Below are 21170 nucleotides of genomic sequence, written 5' to 3' on the forward strand. Positions count from 1 at the left end.
AGGCTAGCCTAGCCGACATGGTGAAACCCTGTCTCTACTAATAGCTATAGAAGTGAGCACCCAATGACAGTACAATACACATTCTTTTCTTTCTTTTTTTTTTTTATACTTTAAGTTCTGGGATACATGTGCAGAATGTGCAGTTTTGTTACATAGATATACACATGCCATGGTGGTTTGCTGCACCCATCAACCCGTCATCTACATTACATATTTCTGCTAATGCTATCCCTCCCCTAGCCCCCCACCCCCAAAACAGGCCCTAGTGTGTAATGTTCCCCTCCCTGTGTCTATGTGTTCTCATTGTTCAAATCTCACTTATGAGGGAGAACATGCAGTGTTTGGTTTTCTGTTCCTGTGTTAGTCTGCTGAGAATGATGGTTTCCAGCTTCATCCATGTCCCTGCAAAGGACAAGAACTCATCCCTTTTTTATGGCTGCATAGTATTCCATGGTGTATATGTGCCACATTTTCTTTATCCAGTCTATCATTGATGGACATTTGGGTTGGTTCCAAGTCTTTGCTGTTGTGAATAGTGCTGCAATAAACATATGTGTGCATGTGTCTTTATAGGAGAATGATTTATAATCCTTTGGGTATATACCCAATAATGAGATTGCTGGGCCAAATGGTATTTCTAGTTCTAGATTTTTGAGGACTCACCACACTGTCTTCCACAATGGTGGAACTAATTTACACTCCCACCAACAGAGAATACACATTCTTTTCAAGCAAAAATGGAACATTCTCCAATATGGATCATATGCTAGGCTATTAAATAAGTATCAATACATTTAAAAGAATTGAATACTAGTCAGCAATAACAAGAAACTACTCAAACTGATACGTGTACCTCAAAAACATTACCGCAGAGTACAAGTATAGAATAGATATCATATGATTCTTTATATATGAAATGTCCAGAGCAGATCCGTGTTCTTTAGGGCTGAGGGTGGGAACAAGGATTGACTGCAGATTTGTATAAAGAAACATTTTCGGGTGATGGAAACTATACATTTAGGAAAAAAATGAGATTGTATATTCACATAGCTAAGTTTTATGGTATATAAATTATACCACAGTACAGTTGTTTTAAGAATTCAGTGTGTTGGTATGGATCTTATCTCATGACTCTTGCTTGGAACTTGTGTGAATTTTGTAATTTGTCCATTCAGATCTTTCTTCGGCTATTTGGTTTTATTCAGATAAACGTGTATCATTCTTCCTTTGTTCTTCCCCTACCACTCATCAATCCTAGGTTAATTCTTCATTTACATATACTATCGTTTCTCTATTGTTTACATTTATTATTCTTTGACACTTTTTAAAGAGCTTATCAAGTTAGTTCTATAATTTGTAATTATTGATTAAATCTGGAGATGAGCACATTTACTCTTTACTATATGGATTATAATTTAGCATTGAATTATTATTAAAGTTGATGAGAACTTAATTGAAGAGGGTTGGTGTATCTGAGGAATAGTCTAGAGACCAGGGACATACACAGGCACCAAAGTGGGAAAGAGAATAGACCATTTCCAGAACTGAAAGAAGCCCATGACAGGCTGGGGCATAAGAAGTTACCTACAGTGGGTGAGGAATGAAATGAGACTGGAGCTACAGGCAGGGCAGCTCATGCAGGAGTTGTAGGCCAGATTTCGGTTGGGATTTCATTGTAAGTGCTTTTGAAGACTTTTAAAGCAAGAGAATAACATAATCAGATTTGTTCTTGCAGAGACTGGATAGGACCCGGGTAGATAGAAGAACAGAGGCCAGTTACAAGCTCCTGAAGTAATCTGCATAGGAGATGATGGTACCTTAGACTAAAGTGGTGAAAATGAAACCAGAAGTGGAATGGTTGGAGAGAGAGAAATAAATGGATATATGATGGATTGGAAATGGGGTGCATGAATGAAAGACTGGTTCAGTACAACACCCAGGTTCCTGGCTTATTCAACCAGATGAGTGTGATAATTCTCTCCATTAAGTTGGGATAATTCTCTCCATTGAAGGTTGAATTGAATTGAGGAATTATGTTTAATGTTACAATAAGAAAATCTAACGTATTTTTTATGCAGTATATATGCTACAGTATTTTGGGCTTTTCATGACTATATCTCCTTGAGTCAGGATAGATAGCTAAATGTTAATTATGTGGGAAAAGAATCCTTTTTTAAGTAAAATGTAGTTGTTTTGAGTCTGCTTAGGTTATAGGATAAAATGCCAGGCTCTGATTTCTCCTTTTCATTTACTTTATGTGTATATGTGTGGGTGTGTGTGTATACTATATATATTTATATATATATATATATATATTTATATGGTGCCACATGTGCCACATAACGGTATTTCAGTCAATAATGAACTACATAGAAGACATTGGTCTTTTAAGATTATAATAACATTTTTACTGTACTTTTTCTATTATAATAACGTCTTTACTGTACTGTTTAGTTATGTTTGGACACACAAATACCACTTTGTTACAATTGCCTACAGTATTCCAGTACAGACACATGCTGTACAGGTTTGTAGCCTAGGAGCAACAGACTATGCCATATAGCCTAGGTATATAATAGGCATATACCATCTAGGTTTATAGATATGCACTATGTTTGCAAAACAAAATTGCCTAATTACACATTTCTCATCAATAAGCAATGAGTGATTATATATGTGTATAAACACATTTAAAAATCCAATAGATTTATTACATACTGAACAAATATGAAATAGGAAAGTCCTTTTCTCTATTACAATAATAAAGACTATAATGGCCCATTAATTTTTAACAGATTATTAAATAAATAAATACTATTCAAATTGTTACATTTGCCTTATATAAAGACATCAGACCTTACAATTTAACATATATTTGTAATCATTTTTTTCATGTATTTCTTTCTTCTTCCTTAAAAATATTAATAATGCTTTTTTACAGGCCAAAATTGAACTTGTTTTATAGCACTCTGAAAAATAAGCTGTTTGTAGATGTAGACAGGTACCATTTTCTTCTAAATGCACTAGTTCACCCTCATCTTCTGGGGAAAGCTAGAGGATTCTATTAACTAGGGGGTAGTGTACTAATCACTAAAAATGAGCATCCATCTTAATTGTGCCTCTTATAAATAAAGCACTTTAATTCCTACGAATATTTTCTCCCCAGATGAGTTTTAGTATGATGAGTTGCTAAAAATTGTAGATAGATTTTTACATCTTTGGTATTTGTGATTTAATAAGACCTTAGTGGCTGATTTACAGAAGCTTTTTCTCATTGACTTGGGAGTTGTGATTCTTTTAAAAATCAAAGTAGAAAAACATTGTTTTTTAGAACTCAGTGGTGAACCGTATTGAATATCTTATGTCTTATTTCCTGTAGCATCAATGCATTTTTATTCTAAATGCTTCCTCTCATACATTCATTCAACACATATTTCTCCACTACCACCAAGCCTGATGTCTCACCAGGCACTCGGGAGACAATGTGAGAAAGCACAGTTTCCAATTCCATGGAACTACTTGTAATTGCATTTTTCATGTAGACTTATAATTATACATCAACTCAGTCAGTTTGGCCCACATTTTTTGTGTCCAAACACAAACCTTATAAAATTAGGACATGTATTGAATCTCATTTAGCATGGTAGTTGAATTTGGTAGCATAAGACTTGTCCTGTTCTTTAAGAAACAGGCCAAATATTTATTTAAAATTACTAAACCTACCTTATAAACTTAAAAAGCAATCTAAAATATATCCCCATTTTCATCAGTGAACTCTAAAAGTACCAATCTTACTTTCTTCAATTATGTGTTAAAGAAAGCATTCCTCTTAAAAGAATTCATTTTTAAAGAGTGTCTAGAAGTTTTCCCATGTGCACTGAAAAATGCTATTCATATTTTCCTTGATATCATAAATAAAATGTTTGATTGAGTTAACATATGGTGTGTTTTTAACCTATACAGTTGTTTTTTGATATCCATGGGGGATTGGTTCCAGGATCCTCTTGGATACCAAAATGCATAGGTGCTCCAGATGCTCTAATCTGCACACATCCTCCCATATACTTTAAATCATCTCTAGAGTTCTTATAATACCTACTACAATGTAAATGCTATGAAAATCGTTGTTATGCTGTATTGTTTAGGAAATAATGACCTGAAAAAAGTCGGTACATGTTTAGTACAGACACAAACCATCCATTTTTTGGGGGGGAATATTTTCAATCTGAGGTTAATTGAATCCTTGGATACAGAATCCAAGGATACAGAAGAAGAACAGTACTTTAATGGTTACCCACCTGAGTTATTTATACAAAATGAAGACAAATTTTGGTTCACAATTTAAAATGTTCATATTCATACATATTTTATATTTTTCACAATTTAGTGCATCTAAGTATACTTACATCATTTTAAGTTCATGGTGGAAGACAATAGACCAGTCTGAATGATTAAGTTACCAAGACTAATGTGATCCTGTTGCAGTGAAATATAATACATTAATTAGTCTGACATTATGTGAAAAAGCTCATGATACATATGTTACATGATACATATGTTAGCTACTCTTTAAAAAGCACAGCAAGCTATACCTGTCTAACTTGAAGTATCAAGCATAAACATCAGTTGAGCTCCTTAATGGAGTCAGGTTGTAGTGGAGAAAAAGTAAAATATAATAAAATTTTATAGCTTGCAAAATTAAAATCATTCAATTATTCACCCAGACAATGCATAACGTAGTGCTGGGGAGAGGCCTGAGATGTATTAATTCAGTAGGAGAAAGAACATGGTCTTCATAGACCTACATATTTACCTTCCATTCTTTCTAAGCATAAATCCACGGATGGGTCCCTGATAATTTTAGTGTGGTATTCTGTCTCTCAAAGATGTTTCTTTGTGTTGGTGAAGGAAAGCCTGTTAATAACATTCAGCTTCAAAAAGTAAAAGTTTCAAGCATAAAATAATATCTGTGTAATAAAACAGATGATATTACTTTAATCATTAGATAAATGATGTTTATAGAAAAAAATATGAAAAATGTTTCTTCTAATATACTATGTAAGCAGAGTTTAAAAATATGTGAAGTGCCACATTTCTTCATAGCAAACAGAGAGTTTTGTTTAAAATTCCCATATAAGAACTTGCTAAAATCCCCTGTCTTATAAAATGGATGCCTAACAAAACCATCACACTTTCTGCTGTGGGATGTGGGATGGCACATCTATTCAAAGGTTCTACAAATTAGCTACCCAGCATCATCATTGCTGCTATCTCTTTCATCATCATCCATCATCATCATTATCGTGGAGTACACCTAGCTGATCTCAACGAATCTGAATCACGGAATTGGTCATTTGTCACAGCAATGAGGGTTCGAGGTAGGATGGAGGGCTGAGTCCATAGATAATAGCAAAAGGAAGAATATGGCCATTAATGAAAGAGTGAAACTGAAGATGTGTTAGTATTTTCATGCAGCTCTCTTTATGCCTATCCTTTTCCAAATATTATTTTAGACAGAAATGTCTTGATTAAGAGAGGTGAAGAGAGGTCAATGAAAAGTACATGGATTGCTTTTTCAATCTAGTGAAATAAAAAAATAAGGGAGATTTATCTCTTACAGTTATTTTCACTGTCACGTTAAACCAAAATGACAGCTGTAATTATTTATTTCAATAATCTGGAATAATGGGGCATTTGAGTGATCAAAAATATATATACTATACTGAGGGAAATAAAGACTCCCCTCATCTCAGATTAAGAGTAATTTTGGCCAGATGCGGTGGCTCACGCCTGTAATCCCAGCACTTTGGGAGGCTGAGGCAGGCGGATCATGAGGTCAGGAGATTGAGACCATCCTGGCCAACATGGTGAAACCCTGTCTCTACTAAAAATACAAAAAGAAATTAGCCGGACGTGGTGGCAGGCGCCTGTGGTCCCAGCTACTTGGGAGGCTGAGGCGGGAGAATGGCGTGAACCCGGAAGGCGGAGCTTGCAGTGAGCCGAGATCGCACCACTGCACTCCAGCCTGGGTGACAGAGCCAGACTCTGTCTCAAAAAAAAAAAAAAAAAAAAAGAACAACCTGAAGGATTTGCACCAAAATTGTCTCACTATTTTTTAGTAATAGAGATACAGCTAGTAAAATATATTGAAACAGTCAAGTGTATCTTTTTCTTCAAATAACATACTGTTAAATTAATTAACAAGAATTTGTGAAGTTACTACAGAATAAACACCAAACCACATTTTTAACAGTTGTTGTAAAATGAAAGGAATAATGTCACATATATAAATTTGGAAGTCAGTATCAAAATATCAGGTGAGATGTCTAAAATTCAGAGGATTCAATTTTAAGGATTTTGATTTTTAGAAAAGTCAGTGACACAGAGGCTTTGATAAGTAAGAACTGAGGGTAGTTTTAGATAAAATGTAATCCCTCCATATACCATATCATTGTTAATGAGTTGAAGTTATAACAAAAATTGTCCAAAAGTTTACCCTGATGTTTCATTATTTATAGAAATTAAGGAAGAATTTCAAGTAGGCTTTCTTCTTTGAGATTAGGATGACAGAAGGATGCTTATTATGACCACCATGTCAATTTAATACTATATTAAAGCTCTTAACCAAGGCAATAAAGTAAGAAAAAAATCATATTAAAAATGCTCTAATAATTAAAAATGAATGCATGAAGATATTTTTTCAATTAAATGATTTGAGTAGATGTCAAAAAATGTTCTAGTAAAATTACTAGAATACTTGAGTTGAGCAAAGACTCAGTATCAACAGTCTTTTCATTTCTGTATACCAAAAAAGAGAAAACAAAAGCTTATAAATATATAACATTTATAATAGCATTGAGTATATCAAATACTTAAAAATAAATTCTAATACAAGATGGACAACCTACCTTTGCAGAAAACAAGAGAACACTAAGAAAAATTAACGACCCATGGAGGAATATACAATGTTCATAGCTTGGAAGACCAAGCCAAGATCAATTGATATCTTATGAAGGTATCAATTATCTACAAATTCATCTATACATATAATGTAAATTCACTGAAATTCTCAGCAGCCTTCACCTTTTTTTGAATATGTTGACAGCTAATTTAAAATATCTTCATGACTTTGGAGTAGGGAAAGGTTTATTTAAAACGGCAGAAGAACCATCATCCATAAAGGAAAGTTGTTTTATAAATCTTTACTACATTGACATTAAAATCTTCTATTTACCAAAGACATCATTAAGAAGGTGAAAAGGAGGCCAGGCGCGGCGGCTCATGCCTGTAATCCCAGCACTTTGGGAGGCGGAGGTGGGTGGATCACGAGGTCAGGAGGTAGAGACCATCTGGCTAACACGGTGAAACCCCGTCTCTACTAAAAACACAAAAAATTAGCCGGGCCTAGTGGCGGGCGCCTGTAGTCCCAGCTACTGGGGAGGCTGAGGCAGGAGAATGGCGTGAACCCGGGAGGCAGAGCTTGCAGTGAGCCGAGATGGTGCCACTGCACTCTAGCCTGGGCAACAGAGCAAGACTGCATCTCCAAAAACAAAAACAAAAAAAGAAAGTGAAAAGGCAAGCCAAGGAATAGAAGACATTTGCAACAAAAAGTTTGTATCCATCTATCTATCTACCCTTCCATCCATCTTATCAATATTTTTTCATGCAAATCAATAAAGACAAAAGAATCAATAGAAAAAATAGGCAGGAGGCTTAAAGACATTTTATGAAAGAGACTATCCAAATGCTCAATAAATATGTAAAAATAAAAATGTTCCACATCATCAGTAATTATTAGAATGGTGAAAACCACATTTGCACTAGGAAGGATATGATGCAGTGAGAACTCTACACATTTCTGGCGGAAATGTAAACTAGTAAAACAACTTTGGAAAATAGCTTGGCACAATCTAATGTTGAACATATGCCTACCCTGTGATCTGGAAATTCTACTTCTAGGTATATAAAAACAAATTGCTCACACATACCCCAAGGTTCATGTATATGAATATTCCCAGCATTATTCATAATAACTAAGAACTAGAACAATCCAAATATTCATCAACAGTGGAGTAGGTAATAAATTGATGTTGTCATACATGGAATACTACACAGTAATAAAAATGTACAGCTTCACCTACATTCAACTGCATGCATGAAACTCACAAACTGAGCAAAAAAAAGCCAGAATAAGAAGAAAATATGCATTATTTCATGTATGTAAAGTTTTCAAAAAGAACAAATCTACAATGAAAACACAAAAATAACAATTGTTGGCAAGGATCTGGAGAAATTAGAACACTTGTGCACTGCTAATGATAATGTAAAATAGTACAGCTGCTGTGGAAAACAACATGGTAGTTCCTCAAAAAATTAAGCATATAATCCAGCAATTTTGTTTCTAGGTATATATCCCACACGACTGAGAGCAAGGACTGAAACAGCTATTTGTTCATCCATGTTCATGGCAATATTGTTCATAATAGACCAAAGGTAGAAGCAACCCAAGTTGTACAAGTTGTACATTGATAGATAACTAGATAAACAAATACGGTACATACATACAATGCAATATTGTTTGGCCTTTAAAAGGAAGTAAACCCTGGCAGGTGCTACAACATGGATGTACCTTGAAGATATCATGCTGAAAGAAATATGCCCAGTCACAGAAGGATTAATATTGTATGATTCCACTTACATGGCGTACCTAGAGTGGTCAAATTCATAGTGACGGAAAATAGCATGGTGATTGCTAGGGGCTGGGAGAAGAGAGGAATGGGAGTTATTGATAATGGGTACAGTTTCAGTTTGAAAAGATGAAAAATTCTGAAGATGGATGGTGGTAGTGATTATACAACAATGCGAATGAATATACTTAATGCCGCTTAACTATACAGTTTAAAATGGTTAAATGGTACATTTTATGTATATGTTACCATAACAAAAAAGTCTGGACTATAATGTTAGAAGTAAAGATAGTAGTAATCTTATAGGGGAAAGAAGAGGATGGTGTTCAGAAAGAGTGTGGTGAGGGTGGGGAACTTGAAGGATGCTGGCAATATTCTATTCCTGGGCATAGGTTATCAGTGGTGTTTAAATGAATGTTTGCCTTATGATACCTTATAAAGCTTCACATTTAAGTTTTGTGTCACTACTATTTGATATACTTCACAATAAAATCTTTAAAAATAACATATATGTGTTACATACATGTTCCTAGAAAGAAAAATATCCATGTCACATGTCATTACAACTTGTATTTTGCAAGCAGTCTGTATTGAAAAGGATGTGGGCTTGTGGCTTTGGAGTCAACTGTCAGCCTTGGACTTGAATCTCAACTTGGCTACGTGTAAAGTGTGTGACACTGAAAATTCTTTCTTTGAAACTATTTTCTCGTCTTTATAATTGAGAATATGACAAATGTTTTATAGAATAATTTTCAGGATTAAAAGTTTATGGATAAATATACAGCATATTATCAGATGAATAACAAAAGCTCTAAACATATTAGGTTCTATTTTCTTCCCTTTAGAAAATAAATTTCTTCAGATTTTTTTAATCTGCTGTTGTAGCAGGACAAGCCGCAGACAAAACCCCTCAGACACCAAGTTAAAGAAGGAAGGGCTTTATTCAGCTGGGAGCTTCAGCAAGACTCATGTCTCCAAAAACCGAGCTCTCCAAGTGAGCAATTCCTGTCCCTCTTAAGGGCTTACACCTTTAAGGGGGTCCACATGAGACGGTTGTGATCATTGAGCAAGCAGGGGGTACGTGACTGGGGGCTGCATGCACCGGAACAGAACAGGGCAGGGATTTTCACAATGCTTTTCCATACAATGTCTGTAATCTATAGATAACATAACTGATTAGGTCAGGGGTCGATCTTTAAATACCAGGCCCAGGGTGTGGTGCCAGGCTGTCTGCCTGTGGATTTCATTTCTTCCTTTTAGTTTTTACTTCTTCTTTCTTTGGAGGCAGAAATTGGGCATAAGACAATATGAGGGGTGGTCTCCTCCCTTACTATCATTCAATAGTCAAGAATATTCTTGAGTGGAAACCAGCTACAAAGTACTGCCCCAAATTAAGTCATTTGAGGGAAGTTATAGTTTATTTTCTTATGTTAATTGATCAAATTAGAAAACAAGCAGAATGGATTTATAACTTTGTTGTGGGGTATAAAATTATATTAAATACTATATATTAAAAGCACAGAATTTTAAAATAATGATTTTCCAGATTGACTGCAAGAACAAACCAGCAATCCCGAGAGGACTCACAGACCCTCCAAAGGAAACAGACTGCTCCTGCAGGACCCAGGACACATCCCCAAAACTGTGAGTGCCTCAACTGCAGAAGTAGGAAAAGAAGACCCTCCCCTCCCAAACACACACCGCCACTGGAGAAATTGAAGGTCTGCTTGTGGGAGAAGTTTGCGACTTTACCTGGAGCTGGGTCTATTTGGAGAGCTGGGCAAAATACAGGGGTAGAGGAAGCAGCAGAAAGGCCCTGGGAGCTTGTTGGGTCCCCTAGCGGGCCATTCCTGCCTGGCACCACAGGGATCCAACGGGAGAGAAGCAGGGGTTAAAATTAGACAGGGAGAAGCAAATCTCTAGCTGAACTTTGTAACAGTTTGAACAGGGCAAGAAGTCTCCTGGCCAGAACTCGGGGGAGGGCACAAATCCAGCATGCATAATCCACAGGTGGGGGAAGAACCAAGCCCTTTTTTTTCCACAACTGGGAGGCAGATAGCCTGGGCATGTTTTCAAGCCTGTATGACTCTCTGCCTGGAAAAGGTCTGGGGACTGTTGTCGGGGTCATGATGGGAGTGAGACTGGCCCTTCAGTTTATTTGGGAGCTGGATGAGGCCTGTGATTGCCAGCTTTTCCCCACTTCCCTGACAACCTGCATGACTCAGCAGAGGCAGCCATAATCTTCCCAGGTATACAACTCCAGTGACCTGGGAATCTCACTTTCATTCCCACAGCAGCCTCGGCAAGACCCACCTAAGAAGAGTCTGAGCTCAGACACACCTGGCCCTGCCCCCACATGATGGTCCTTCCTTACCCACCCTAGTAGCAGAAAAGGGCATATAATTGGGAGTTCTAGGGCTCCGCCCACTGCTGGTTCCTCCCCATAATACCACAGCTGGTGCTCTCTGGAAAGTGCCACCTCCTGGCAGGATGCCGACCGGCACAAAAATAGAACATTAAATCACCAAAGCTAAAAACCCTCACGGAGTTCATTGCACCCTCTGCCACTTCCACTGGAACAGGCACTGGTATCCACAGCTGAGAGACCCATAGACAGTTCACATCACAGGACTCTGTGCAGTCAACCCCCATAACAGCTTGGTGCTGGGAAGACTCGCTGGGTGGCTAGACTCAGAAGAGAGACAACAATCACTGCAGTTTGGCTCACAGGAAGCCACATCCATAGGAAAAGGGAGAGAGTACTACATCAAGGGAATACCCTGTGGGACCAAAGAAACAGAATAACATCCTTCAGCCCTAGACCTTCCCTCTAACAGAGCCTATCCAAATGAGAAAACCAACTCTGGTAATATGACAAAACAACTATTCAACAACTCCCAAAAATCACACTAGTTCATCAGCAATGGATCCAAACCAAGAAGAAATCTTTGATTTACCTGAAAAAGAATTCAGGAGATTAGTTATTAAGCTAATTAGGGAGGGACCAAAGAAAGGCAAAGCCCAATGCAAGGAAATCCAAAATATGATGCAAGAAATGAAGTGAGAATATTCAAGAAAATTGATTGCTTAAAGACAAAACAATCAAAAATTCAGGAAAGTTTGGACACATGTTTAGAAATGCAAAATGCTCTGGAAAGTCTCAGCAATAGAATTAAAGAAGTAGAAGAAAGAAATTCAGAGCTCGAAGACAAGGTCTTCAAATTAACCCAATCCAACAAAGACAAAGAAAAAAGAATAAGAAAATATGAACAAAGCCTCCAATAAATCTGGGATTATATTAAATGACCAAACCTAAGAATAATCAGTGTTCCTGAGGAAGAAGAGAATTCTAAAAGTTTGGAAAACGTATTTGGGGAAATAATCAAGGAAAACTTCCCTGGCCTTGTGAGAAACCTAGACATCCAAATACAAGAAGCACAAAGAACACCCTGGAAATTCATCACCAATAGATCTTCGCCTAGGTACACTGTCATCAGGTTATCTAAAGTTAAGAGGAAGGAAAGAATCTTAAGAGCTATGATACAGAAGCACTAGGTAAGCTTTAAAGGAAAAACCTATTTGAGTAATAGCAGATTTCTCAGCAGAAACCCTGCAAGCTAGAAGGGACTGGGGCCCTATCTTCAGCCTCCTCAAACAAAACAATTGTCAGCCAAGAATTTTGTATCCAGCAAAACTAAGCATCATATAGGAAGGAAAGGAGACTCACCTAGCACATAAGGACTCACATAAATTTAAAGTAAATGGGTTAAAAAAGGCATTTCATGCCAATGGACACCAAAGGTGACCAGGGGTAGCTATTCTTATATCAAACAAAACAAACTTTAAAGCAGCAGGAGTTAAAGCACTTTTTCAGGGAACAAATGCTGACAGAATTTGCCATTACAAAGCCACCACTACAAGAACTACTAAAAGGAGCTCTAAATCTTGAAACAAATCCTGGAAACACATCAAAACAGAACCTCTTTAAAGCTTAAATCACACAGGACCTATAAAACAAAAATACAAGTTAAAAAGTGAAAACAAAATCCAAAGTACACAGGCAACATAGAGCATGAGGAATGCAATGGTACCTCACATTTCAACACTAACATTGAATGTAAATGACCTAAGTGCTCCGTTTAAAAGACACAGAACTGCAGAATGGATAAGAACTCACCAACGAACTACCTGCTGTCTTTAGGAGACTCACCTAGCACATAAGGACTCACATAAACTTAAAGTAAATGGGTGGAAAAAGGCATTTCATGCAAACGGACACCAAAAGCAAGCAGGGGTGGCTATTCTTACATCAGACAAAACAAATATTAAAGCAGCAGCAGTTAAAAAAGACAAAAAGGGACATTATGTAATGGTAAAAGGCCTTGTCCAACAGGAAAATATCACAATCCTAAATATATATGCACCTAACACCATAGCTCCCAAATTTATAAAACAATTACTAATGGACCTAAGAAATGAGATAGACAGCAACACAAAAACAGTGAGGGACTTCAGTACTCCACTGACAGCACTAGACAGGTCATCAAGATGGAAAGTCAACAAAGAAACAATACCTTGGAACAAATGGACTTAACAGATATATACAGAACATTTCATCCAGCAACCACAGAATACACATTCTATTCAACAGTACATGGAACTTTCTCCAAGATAGACCATATGATAAGCCATAAAACGAGCCTCAATAAATTTAAGAAAATTGAAATCATATCAAGCACTCTCTTAGACCACAGTAGAATAAAACTGGAAACCAACTCCAAAAGAAAACTTCAAAACCATGCAAATACACAGAAATTAAATAACCTGCTCCTGAATGAGCACTGGGTCAAAAACAAAATCAAGATGGAAATTTTAAAATTCTTCGAACTGAATGACAATAATGACACAACCTATCAAAACCTCTAGGCTATAGCAAAGGCAGTGCTAAGAGGAAAGTTCATAGCCCTAAATGCTTACATCAAAAAGACTGAAAGAGCACAAACTGACATTCTAAGGTCACACCTCAAGGAACTACAGAAACAAGAACAAAGCAAACCCAAACCCAGCAGAAAAAGGAAATAACCAAGATCAGAGCAGAACTAAATGAAACTGGAACAAAGAAATACAAAAAATAATGAAACAAAAAGCTGGTTCTTTGAAAAGATAAATAAAATAGATAGACCACTGGCAAAATTAACCAAGAAAAGAAGAGAGAAAATCCAAATAACCTCACTAAGAAATGAAACAGGAGATATTGCAACTGACACCACTGAAATACAAAAGATCATTCAAGGCTACTATGAACACCTTTATGCACATAAACTAGGAAACCTAGAAGAGATGGATAAATTCCTGGAAAAATACAACCCTCCTAGCTTAAACAGGAAGAATTAGATATTCTGAACAGACCGATAACGAGCAGCGAGATTGAAATTGTAATTTAAAAGTTATCAACAAAAAAAAGTCTAGGACGAGACAGATTCACAGCAGAATTCTATCAGATATTCAAAGAAGAATTGGTACCAATCCTTTTGACACTATTCCACAAGATAGGGGAAGAAGGAACCCTCCCTGATTCATTCTATGAAGCCAGCATCACCCTAATACCAAAACCAGGAAAGGACATAACCAAAAAAGAAAACTACAGACTGATATCCTTGATGAACATGGATGCTAAAATCTTTAACAAAATATTAGCTAACCGAATCCAACAACATATCAAAAAGATAATCCACCATGATCAAGTGGGTTTCATACCAGGGATGCAGGGATGGTTTAACATACATAAGTCAATAAATGTGACACAACATCAACAGAATTAAAAACAATAATCATATGATCATCTTAATAGATGCAGAAACAGCATTTGACAAAATCCAGCATCTTTTATGATTAAAACTCTCAGCAAAATCAGCATACAAGGGACATACCTTAATGTAATAAAAGCCATCTATGACAAACCCACAGCCAACATAATACTGAATGGGGAAAAGTAGGAAGCATTCCCTCTGAGAACTGGAACAAGACAAGGATGTCCACTCTTTTTTTTTTTTTTTGAGATGGAGTCTCGCTCTTGTTGCCCAAGCTGGAGTGCAATGGCATGATCTTGGCTCACTGCAACCTCTGCCTCCCAGATTCAAGTGATTCTCCTGCCTCAGCCTCCTGAAGGATGCCCACTCTTACCACTCCTCTTCAACGTAGTACTGGAAGTCCTAGCCAGAGCAGTCCAGACAAGAGAAAGAAATAAAGGGCATCCAAACTGGTAAAGAGGAGGTCAAACAGTCACATCAGTTTGCTGATGATAGGATTATTTACCTTGAAAACCCTAAGGACTCCTCCAGAAAGCTCCTAGAGCTGATAAAATAGTTCAGCAAAGTTTCTGGATACAAGATTAATGTACACAAATCAGTAGCTCTTCTGTACACCAACAGTGACCAAGTGGAGAATCAGATCAAGAACTCAACCACTTTTACAATAGCTGAAAAAACAACAACAACACAACAACAACAAAAACACCACTTAGGAATACACCTAACCAGGGAGTTGAAAGACCTCTACAAGGAAAACTACGAAACACTGCTGAAAGAAATAATAGATGACATGAACAAATGGAAACACATCCCATGCTCATAGATGGGTAGAATCAATTTTGTGAAAGTGACTATACTGCCAAAAGAAATCTCCAAATTCAATGCAATCCACATCAAAATGCCACCATCATTCTTCACAGAATTAGCAAAAACAATTCTAAAATTCATATGGAACCCTAAAAGAGCCTGCATAGCCAAAGCAAGACTAACCAAAAAGAACTAATCTGGAGGCATCACACTACCTAATTTCAAACTATACTAGAAGGCCATAGTCATCAAAACAGCATGGTACTGGTACAAAAATAGGCACATAGACCAATGGAACAGAATAAATAACCCAGAAATAAAGCCAACTGATTTTCGACAAAGCAAACAAAAATATAAAGTGGGGAAAGGACACCCTTTTCAATAAATGGTGCTGCGATAATTGGCTAGCCACATGTAGAAGAAGGAAACTGGATTCTCATCTCCCACCTTATACAAAAATCAACTCAAGGTGGATTAAGCACATCAACCTAAGATGTGAGACTATAAAAATTCTAGAAGATAACATTGGAAAAAACCCTTCTGGACATTGGCTTAGGCAAGGATTTCATGATCAAGAACCTAAAAGCAAATGCAATAAAAACAAAGATAAATAGCTGGGACTTAATTAAACTAAAGAGCTTTTGCATGGCAAAAGAAACAGCAAACAGACAACCCACAGAGTGGGAGGAAATCTTCACAATCTATACATCTGACAAAGGACTCATATCCAGAATCCACAAAGAACTCAAACAAATCAGCAAGAACAAAACAAACAATCCCATCAAAAAGTGGGCTAAGGACATGAACAGACAATCCTCAAAAGAAGATCTACAAATGGCCAACAAACACATGAGAAAATGCTCAACATCACTAATCACCAGGGAAATACAAATCAAAACCACAATGCGATTCCACCTCACTCCTGCAAGAATGACTATAATCAAAAAATCAAAAAATAGTAGATGCTGGCATGGATGCAGTGAACAGGGAACACTTCTACACTGCTGGTGGGAATGTAAACTAGTACAGCTACTATGGAAAATAGTGTGGAGATTCCTTAAAGAACTAAAAGTAGGACTACCATTTGATCCAGCAATCCCACTACTGTATATCTACCCAGAGGGAAAAAAGTCATTATTCATAGAAGATACTTGCACATGCATGTTTATAGCAGCACAATTCACAATTGCAAAATCATGGAACCAACCCAAATGCCCATCAATCAACGAGTGGATAAAGAAACCATAGTATACATATATACATACGATGGAATACTATGCAGCCATAAAAAGGAATGAATTAACAGCATTTGCAGTGACCTGGATGAGATTGGAGACTATTATTCTAAGTGAGGTAACTCAGGAATAGAAAACCAAACATGGTATGTTCTCCCTGATATGTGGGAGCTAAGCTATGAGGATGCAAAGGCATAAGAATGATGCAATGGACTTTGGGGACTTGGGGGGAAGAGTGGGAGGGAGGTGAGGGCTACAAGACTACAAATATGGTGCAGTGCATACTGCTCAGGTGATGCGTGCACCAAAATCTCACAAATCACCACTAAAGAACTTACTCATGTAACCAAATACACCTGTACCCCAATAACTTATGGAAAAATAAAAATAAAATAAAGTAAATAAAAATCTTACAGGAAACATTGTCAAAAAAATAAAAGTTCAAAAGGACAATAAAGCCAGGAAACAACAATTAGCTACTTTAAAAAAAAACTATTTATTAGAATAATGAAAGCAAAAATTTACCTTTTAACAACTACTTCTACTTAACATTTTTAAAGATTCTCTTTGTATCCAAAAGACAATATGAAGTCTTCAATTTTCTACATACCATTTACAGAGGTTTTACTGGGTATCATACAAATGCTTCCAGTTTTATCCAAATCTACTGTTAAATTACCCATGTAATTATCCCAGTAGAATTCATGATACCTTTTTACTGTTAATTTCATTAACACTTTACTGGAAAGAGTCTAGATGTATTTAAATGTAGGTCTCAGAGTTTTTATTATGGCAATTAAAGGGAACATTTCCATATTATTTTGGGGGGTATATAATTACTAAGTTAAAGCATAACTGAAAATTATTTACCACTAACAATATAGATAAGATATAAATGGCCATCAGATTCACTTCAAGGCATATTTTTTGATGATTTCAATGACAACATCTTCTTATACATATTTCCATCAAAATGAAGCTGATAATTCAGTTATATATTCTACCTGAAATGAGGCCATGAAATGATAGCTCTTTCTAGTCTTTGACCACAGGAGAATAGTTGCTAAAAGTTATGCACTGATGTACAGCAAAATGGTCGGGGGCGGGGACACCGATGAGGATACGATAATCAAATGTTTTGAGATTAATATGAGCATAGAATATCATATGTAAATGCAAAATTCCAAATATTTATCTTTTAACCTTTATCATTATATTATTATTTACTTTCTAATCTATTACATAGTATTTTTACTGTTCTCCATCAAATATAGTCAGTTAAGTAAGAATCGCAGTTGCGATATAATTTTTAGTAATACAGCAAATTCTCAGTGTACAATGTTCATTCTTCCCATTCCCTTTCTATTAAATTTCTGTATTGCTACTGACCTTTCAACTGTTTTCAAATCAACACAAGTAGTTATTGAGGGCTTTCTCTGTGCAAGTACACACCTAGAGTAAATCGGCTTGATACTTTCCTACGAAGAATTCCCAGGAGAACATTGGCTATATACAACATTGTGGAAATATCAGAGTTTGCTCAATTTTATTTAGCTACCATTAAGTGGGCCACAGATAAACTTCCTATTAATTTCTTCTTGTAACCTCCCATCCTCTCTCCAACATTTCCTTAAAGTAGTGTTTCAATATGAATTTAAGGTTAACATGGATTAGTAATCAGAATATTTTATGAAATTTATTATATATAATTTAATAGTATTTTGGCAAAACAGAGATTGACAAGGAATGTGAATTAAGGTATGACTACTTCCTTAAGGGTATAAATTGTCATTTCTATCTCCTTTTTGATGTTCCAGAGTCTATTTAGCCTAAATGTTTATTTGTATTTTTTCCAAGGGACAGAGAAATAACTTGAAAAAAAATAAGAAAACATGACATATTTTATTTAGCTTACGCTGTAATCAGAATAGCCTATGAAGGAAAACATTTAATTCAGGTAATAAACTTCATAAGGGACATTGTCAAGTCCTGCTATTTTGAAGAATGTTTCTGTCTTTTTCAATCTTAAAATATGAAAAAATCAATTGAGGCCATGGAAGAATTTTAGAGCTTCATAATCAAACTGTCCTGTAGTGTATAAAAATCTCGACGAAAAGAGTCAAACTCTGTAAAATATTTGAAGAGATTTATTCTGAGCCAAATAGAAGTGACCATGGCCCATGACACAGCCCTCAGGAGGTCCTGGGAACATGTGCCCAAGGTGGTTGGGGTGCAGCTTGTTTTTATATATTTTAGGGAGGCATGAGACATCAATCGAATACATGTGAGAAATACATTAGTTTGGTCCAGAAAGGTGGGACAATTCGAAGGGGGGCATGGAGGCAGGCTTCCACGCTATAGGTAAATTTAAATATTTTCTGGTTGACAATTGTTTGAGTTTGTCTAAAGACCTGGGATTAATAGAAAGGAAATGTTCACATTAAGATAAAAAATTGTGGAGGCCAAGGTTTTTTGATGTCTCATAGTGGCTGCCCTTAGAGACAATGGATGACAAATGTTTCCTATTTAGACCTTTAAGAGGTGCTAGGCACTCAGTTAATCTCTTCAGGACTTGGGGGGCCCGGAAGAAAAAGATCTAGCTATGTTAATAGAGATTTTTTACAGATGCAAATTTTCCCCCACAAAGGATGGCTTTGCAGGACCTTTTCAAAATACAGCAAAGAAACATGTTTAAGGGTAAAATATTTTTATTTTCTTCTTTGTCATGTAATGTTATGCTGAGTGAGATTGGAAAGTAAGTCATGATATATAGAGTTAAATAAAACCCATCTGATGAGAATTTATGGTTTGTAGGCCATGATTCCCCAGACCCGTTAGATAGGAATTTGAGCAAAATAAAAAAATCAGAGCTTAGTCCTCAAAAATATGATTTGTAAGTTTTTTTATGAAAAGATTATGCCTTACAATTTTTTGTACACTCTGTCTTTTCCTATACTAGGGTCATATACGTAGACTTACTAAATAGATGATTTGGTATAATATCATTGACCTTGTATTTAAGGTTCACTTAGTTGCATTTAAGAGATCAAATCTCACCTTAAACAATTTTATTAGGGTGTTTTAATACTATTGTCAAGTTGGTGTTCGTTGTATTTGATATTGCTTATTTAGAGAAATATGGTTTAGGTATGTTTGTTACAACTGAACTTTCATTATAATGGTATTTGCTGGGATGAGATTTAAATAGCAGGTGAAAACTAGTAAGAGAAAAGAATTGTCCAATTCACTTTAACTCAGTGCTTCTCAAACCTTAATATGCACATGAATCACTTGAGTATCTGGTTGGGAAGCAGATTTTCATTCAGTAGGTCTTGGGTGGGGCCCAAGATTCTGCCTTTCCAATGGAAGAAGCTCTGAGGGGCAAGGTCCTAGAAAACCCACATAATTTATCATTGCATCATGCTTAATTCTATTTCCTCTGCTTGATAAGCACCAATGTACTTATTCAATGTTTTAAAAATTAATAAGATGAACCTTCAGTTAGTAAACAATATATAAAACATTTGGTCTTCGGTATTAGCTTCCAGTTGTGCAAAAAGCAAAACTACAAGTTACTGCAGGAGTTACACACATATTTTACTATTTCACTGAAATCATCCTTAAAACTTGAACTACAGCCCGGCGCGGTGGCTCACGCCTGTAATCCCAGCACTTTGGGAGGCCGAGGCGGGTGGATCACAAGGTCGGTGGATCACAAGGTCAGTAGATCGAGACCATCCTGGCTAACACGGTGAAACCCCGTCTCTACTAAAAATACAAAAAAAAAAAAAAAAAAAAAAAATTAGCCGGGCGTGGTCGCGGGTGCCTGTAGTCCCAGCTGCTCGGGAGGCTGAGGCAGGAGAATGGCGTGAACCCAGGAGGCGGAGCTTGCAGTGAGCCGAGATCGCGCCACTGGACTCCAGCCTGGGTGACAGAGCGAGACTCCGTCTCAAAAAAAAGAACTATATATTCATTTGAAAATTTCATTTTGTCATGGGACTTCAGACAAAAACACACATCAAACTTAAGGTTTAACTTGATTTCTTTAGTGATGTTCCAATTTTTTTTTTTTTTTTTTTTTTTTTTTTGAGACGGAGTCTTGCTCTGTCGCCCAGGCTGGAGTACAATGGTGTGATCTTGGCTCACTGCAACCTCCACCTCCCAGGTTCAAGAGATTCTCCTGCCTCAGCCTCCTGAGTAGCTGGGACTACAGGTGTGCACCACCACACCCAGCTAATTTTTGTATTTTCAGTAGAGACAGGGTTTCACCACGTTGGCCAGTATGGTCTCAATCTCCTGACCTCGTGATCCACCAGCCTCGGCCTCCCAAAGTGCTGGGATTACAAGCATGAGCCAGTGTGCCCAGCTGTGATGTACCAAATTTTAAAAAAATAATCATACAACAATGTTGAATCCTTAGCTCGAAAGAAAGAGAAAGACAAAGAACCACACAGGTAACTTGAAGTAGAGAATTTCTTTTTGCTAAAAAAAAATAGATTACAATACAGTCCTGTTAAAACGCATCTACAGACATCTCCTTATGAATGAAATCCTTCTAAGTGGTAAAACTCAAGCTAACGCACATGTTAAAAGTGGTTTTTCCCCAACTGATAAAACTTTGACAGAGGTAA

At 36.6% G+C, this 21170-nt stretch overlaps 1 protein-coding gene across 14 annotated transcripts in view; it reads right to left on the reverse strand.

Moving 5' to 3' along the window:
• The window catches only part of KIAA0825 (KIAA0825 ortholog), a 472583-nt gene that overhangs the window by 184528 nt on the left and 266885 nt on the right, over positions 1–21170 (reverse strand). The window contains exons 21-22 of one of the 14 annotated variants that reach the window (XR_010140094.1): positions 4814–20307; positions 85–4476 (exon numbers count right to left, since the gene is read on the reverse strand). The exons of 12 other annotated variants lie outside the window; for them this stretch is intronic. Coding sequence is in view for 1 of the 2 variants with exons in the window: in XM_054556446.2 (XP_054412421.2) it covers positions 20283–20307 (25 nt within the window). In the remaining variant the exon portion in view is untranslated. Of the gene's footprint in view, positions 1–84; positions 20308–21170 lie in introns of those variants that run through there. One more of the 14 variants, XM_054556446.2, reaches the window with a different exon arrangement.

Source organism: Pongo abelii, chromosome 4, assembly GCF_028885655.2.
Source record: "Pongo abelii isolate AG06213 chromosome 4, NHGRI_mPonAbe1-v2.0_pri, whole genome shotgun sequence".
Lineage (NCBI taxonomy): Eukaryota > Metazoa > Chordata > Mammalia > Primates > Hominidae > Pongo > Pongo abelii.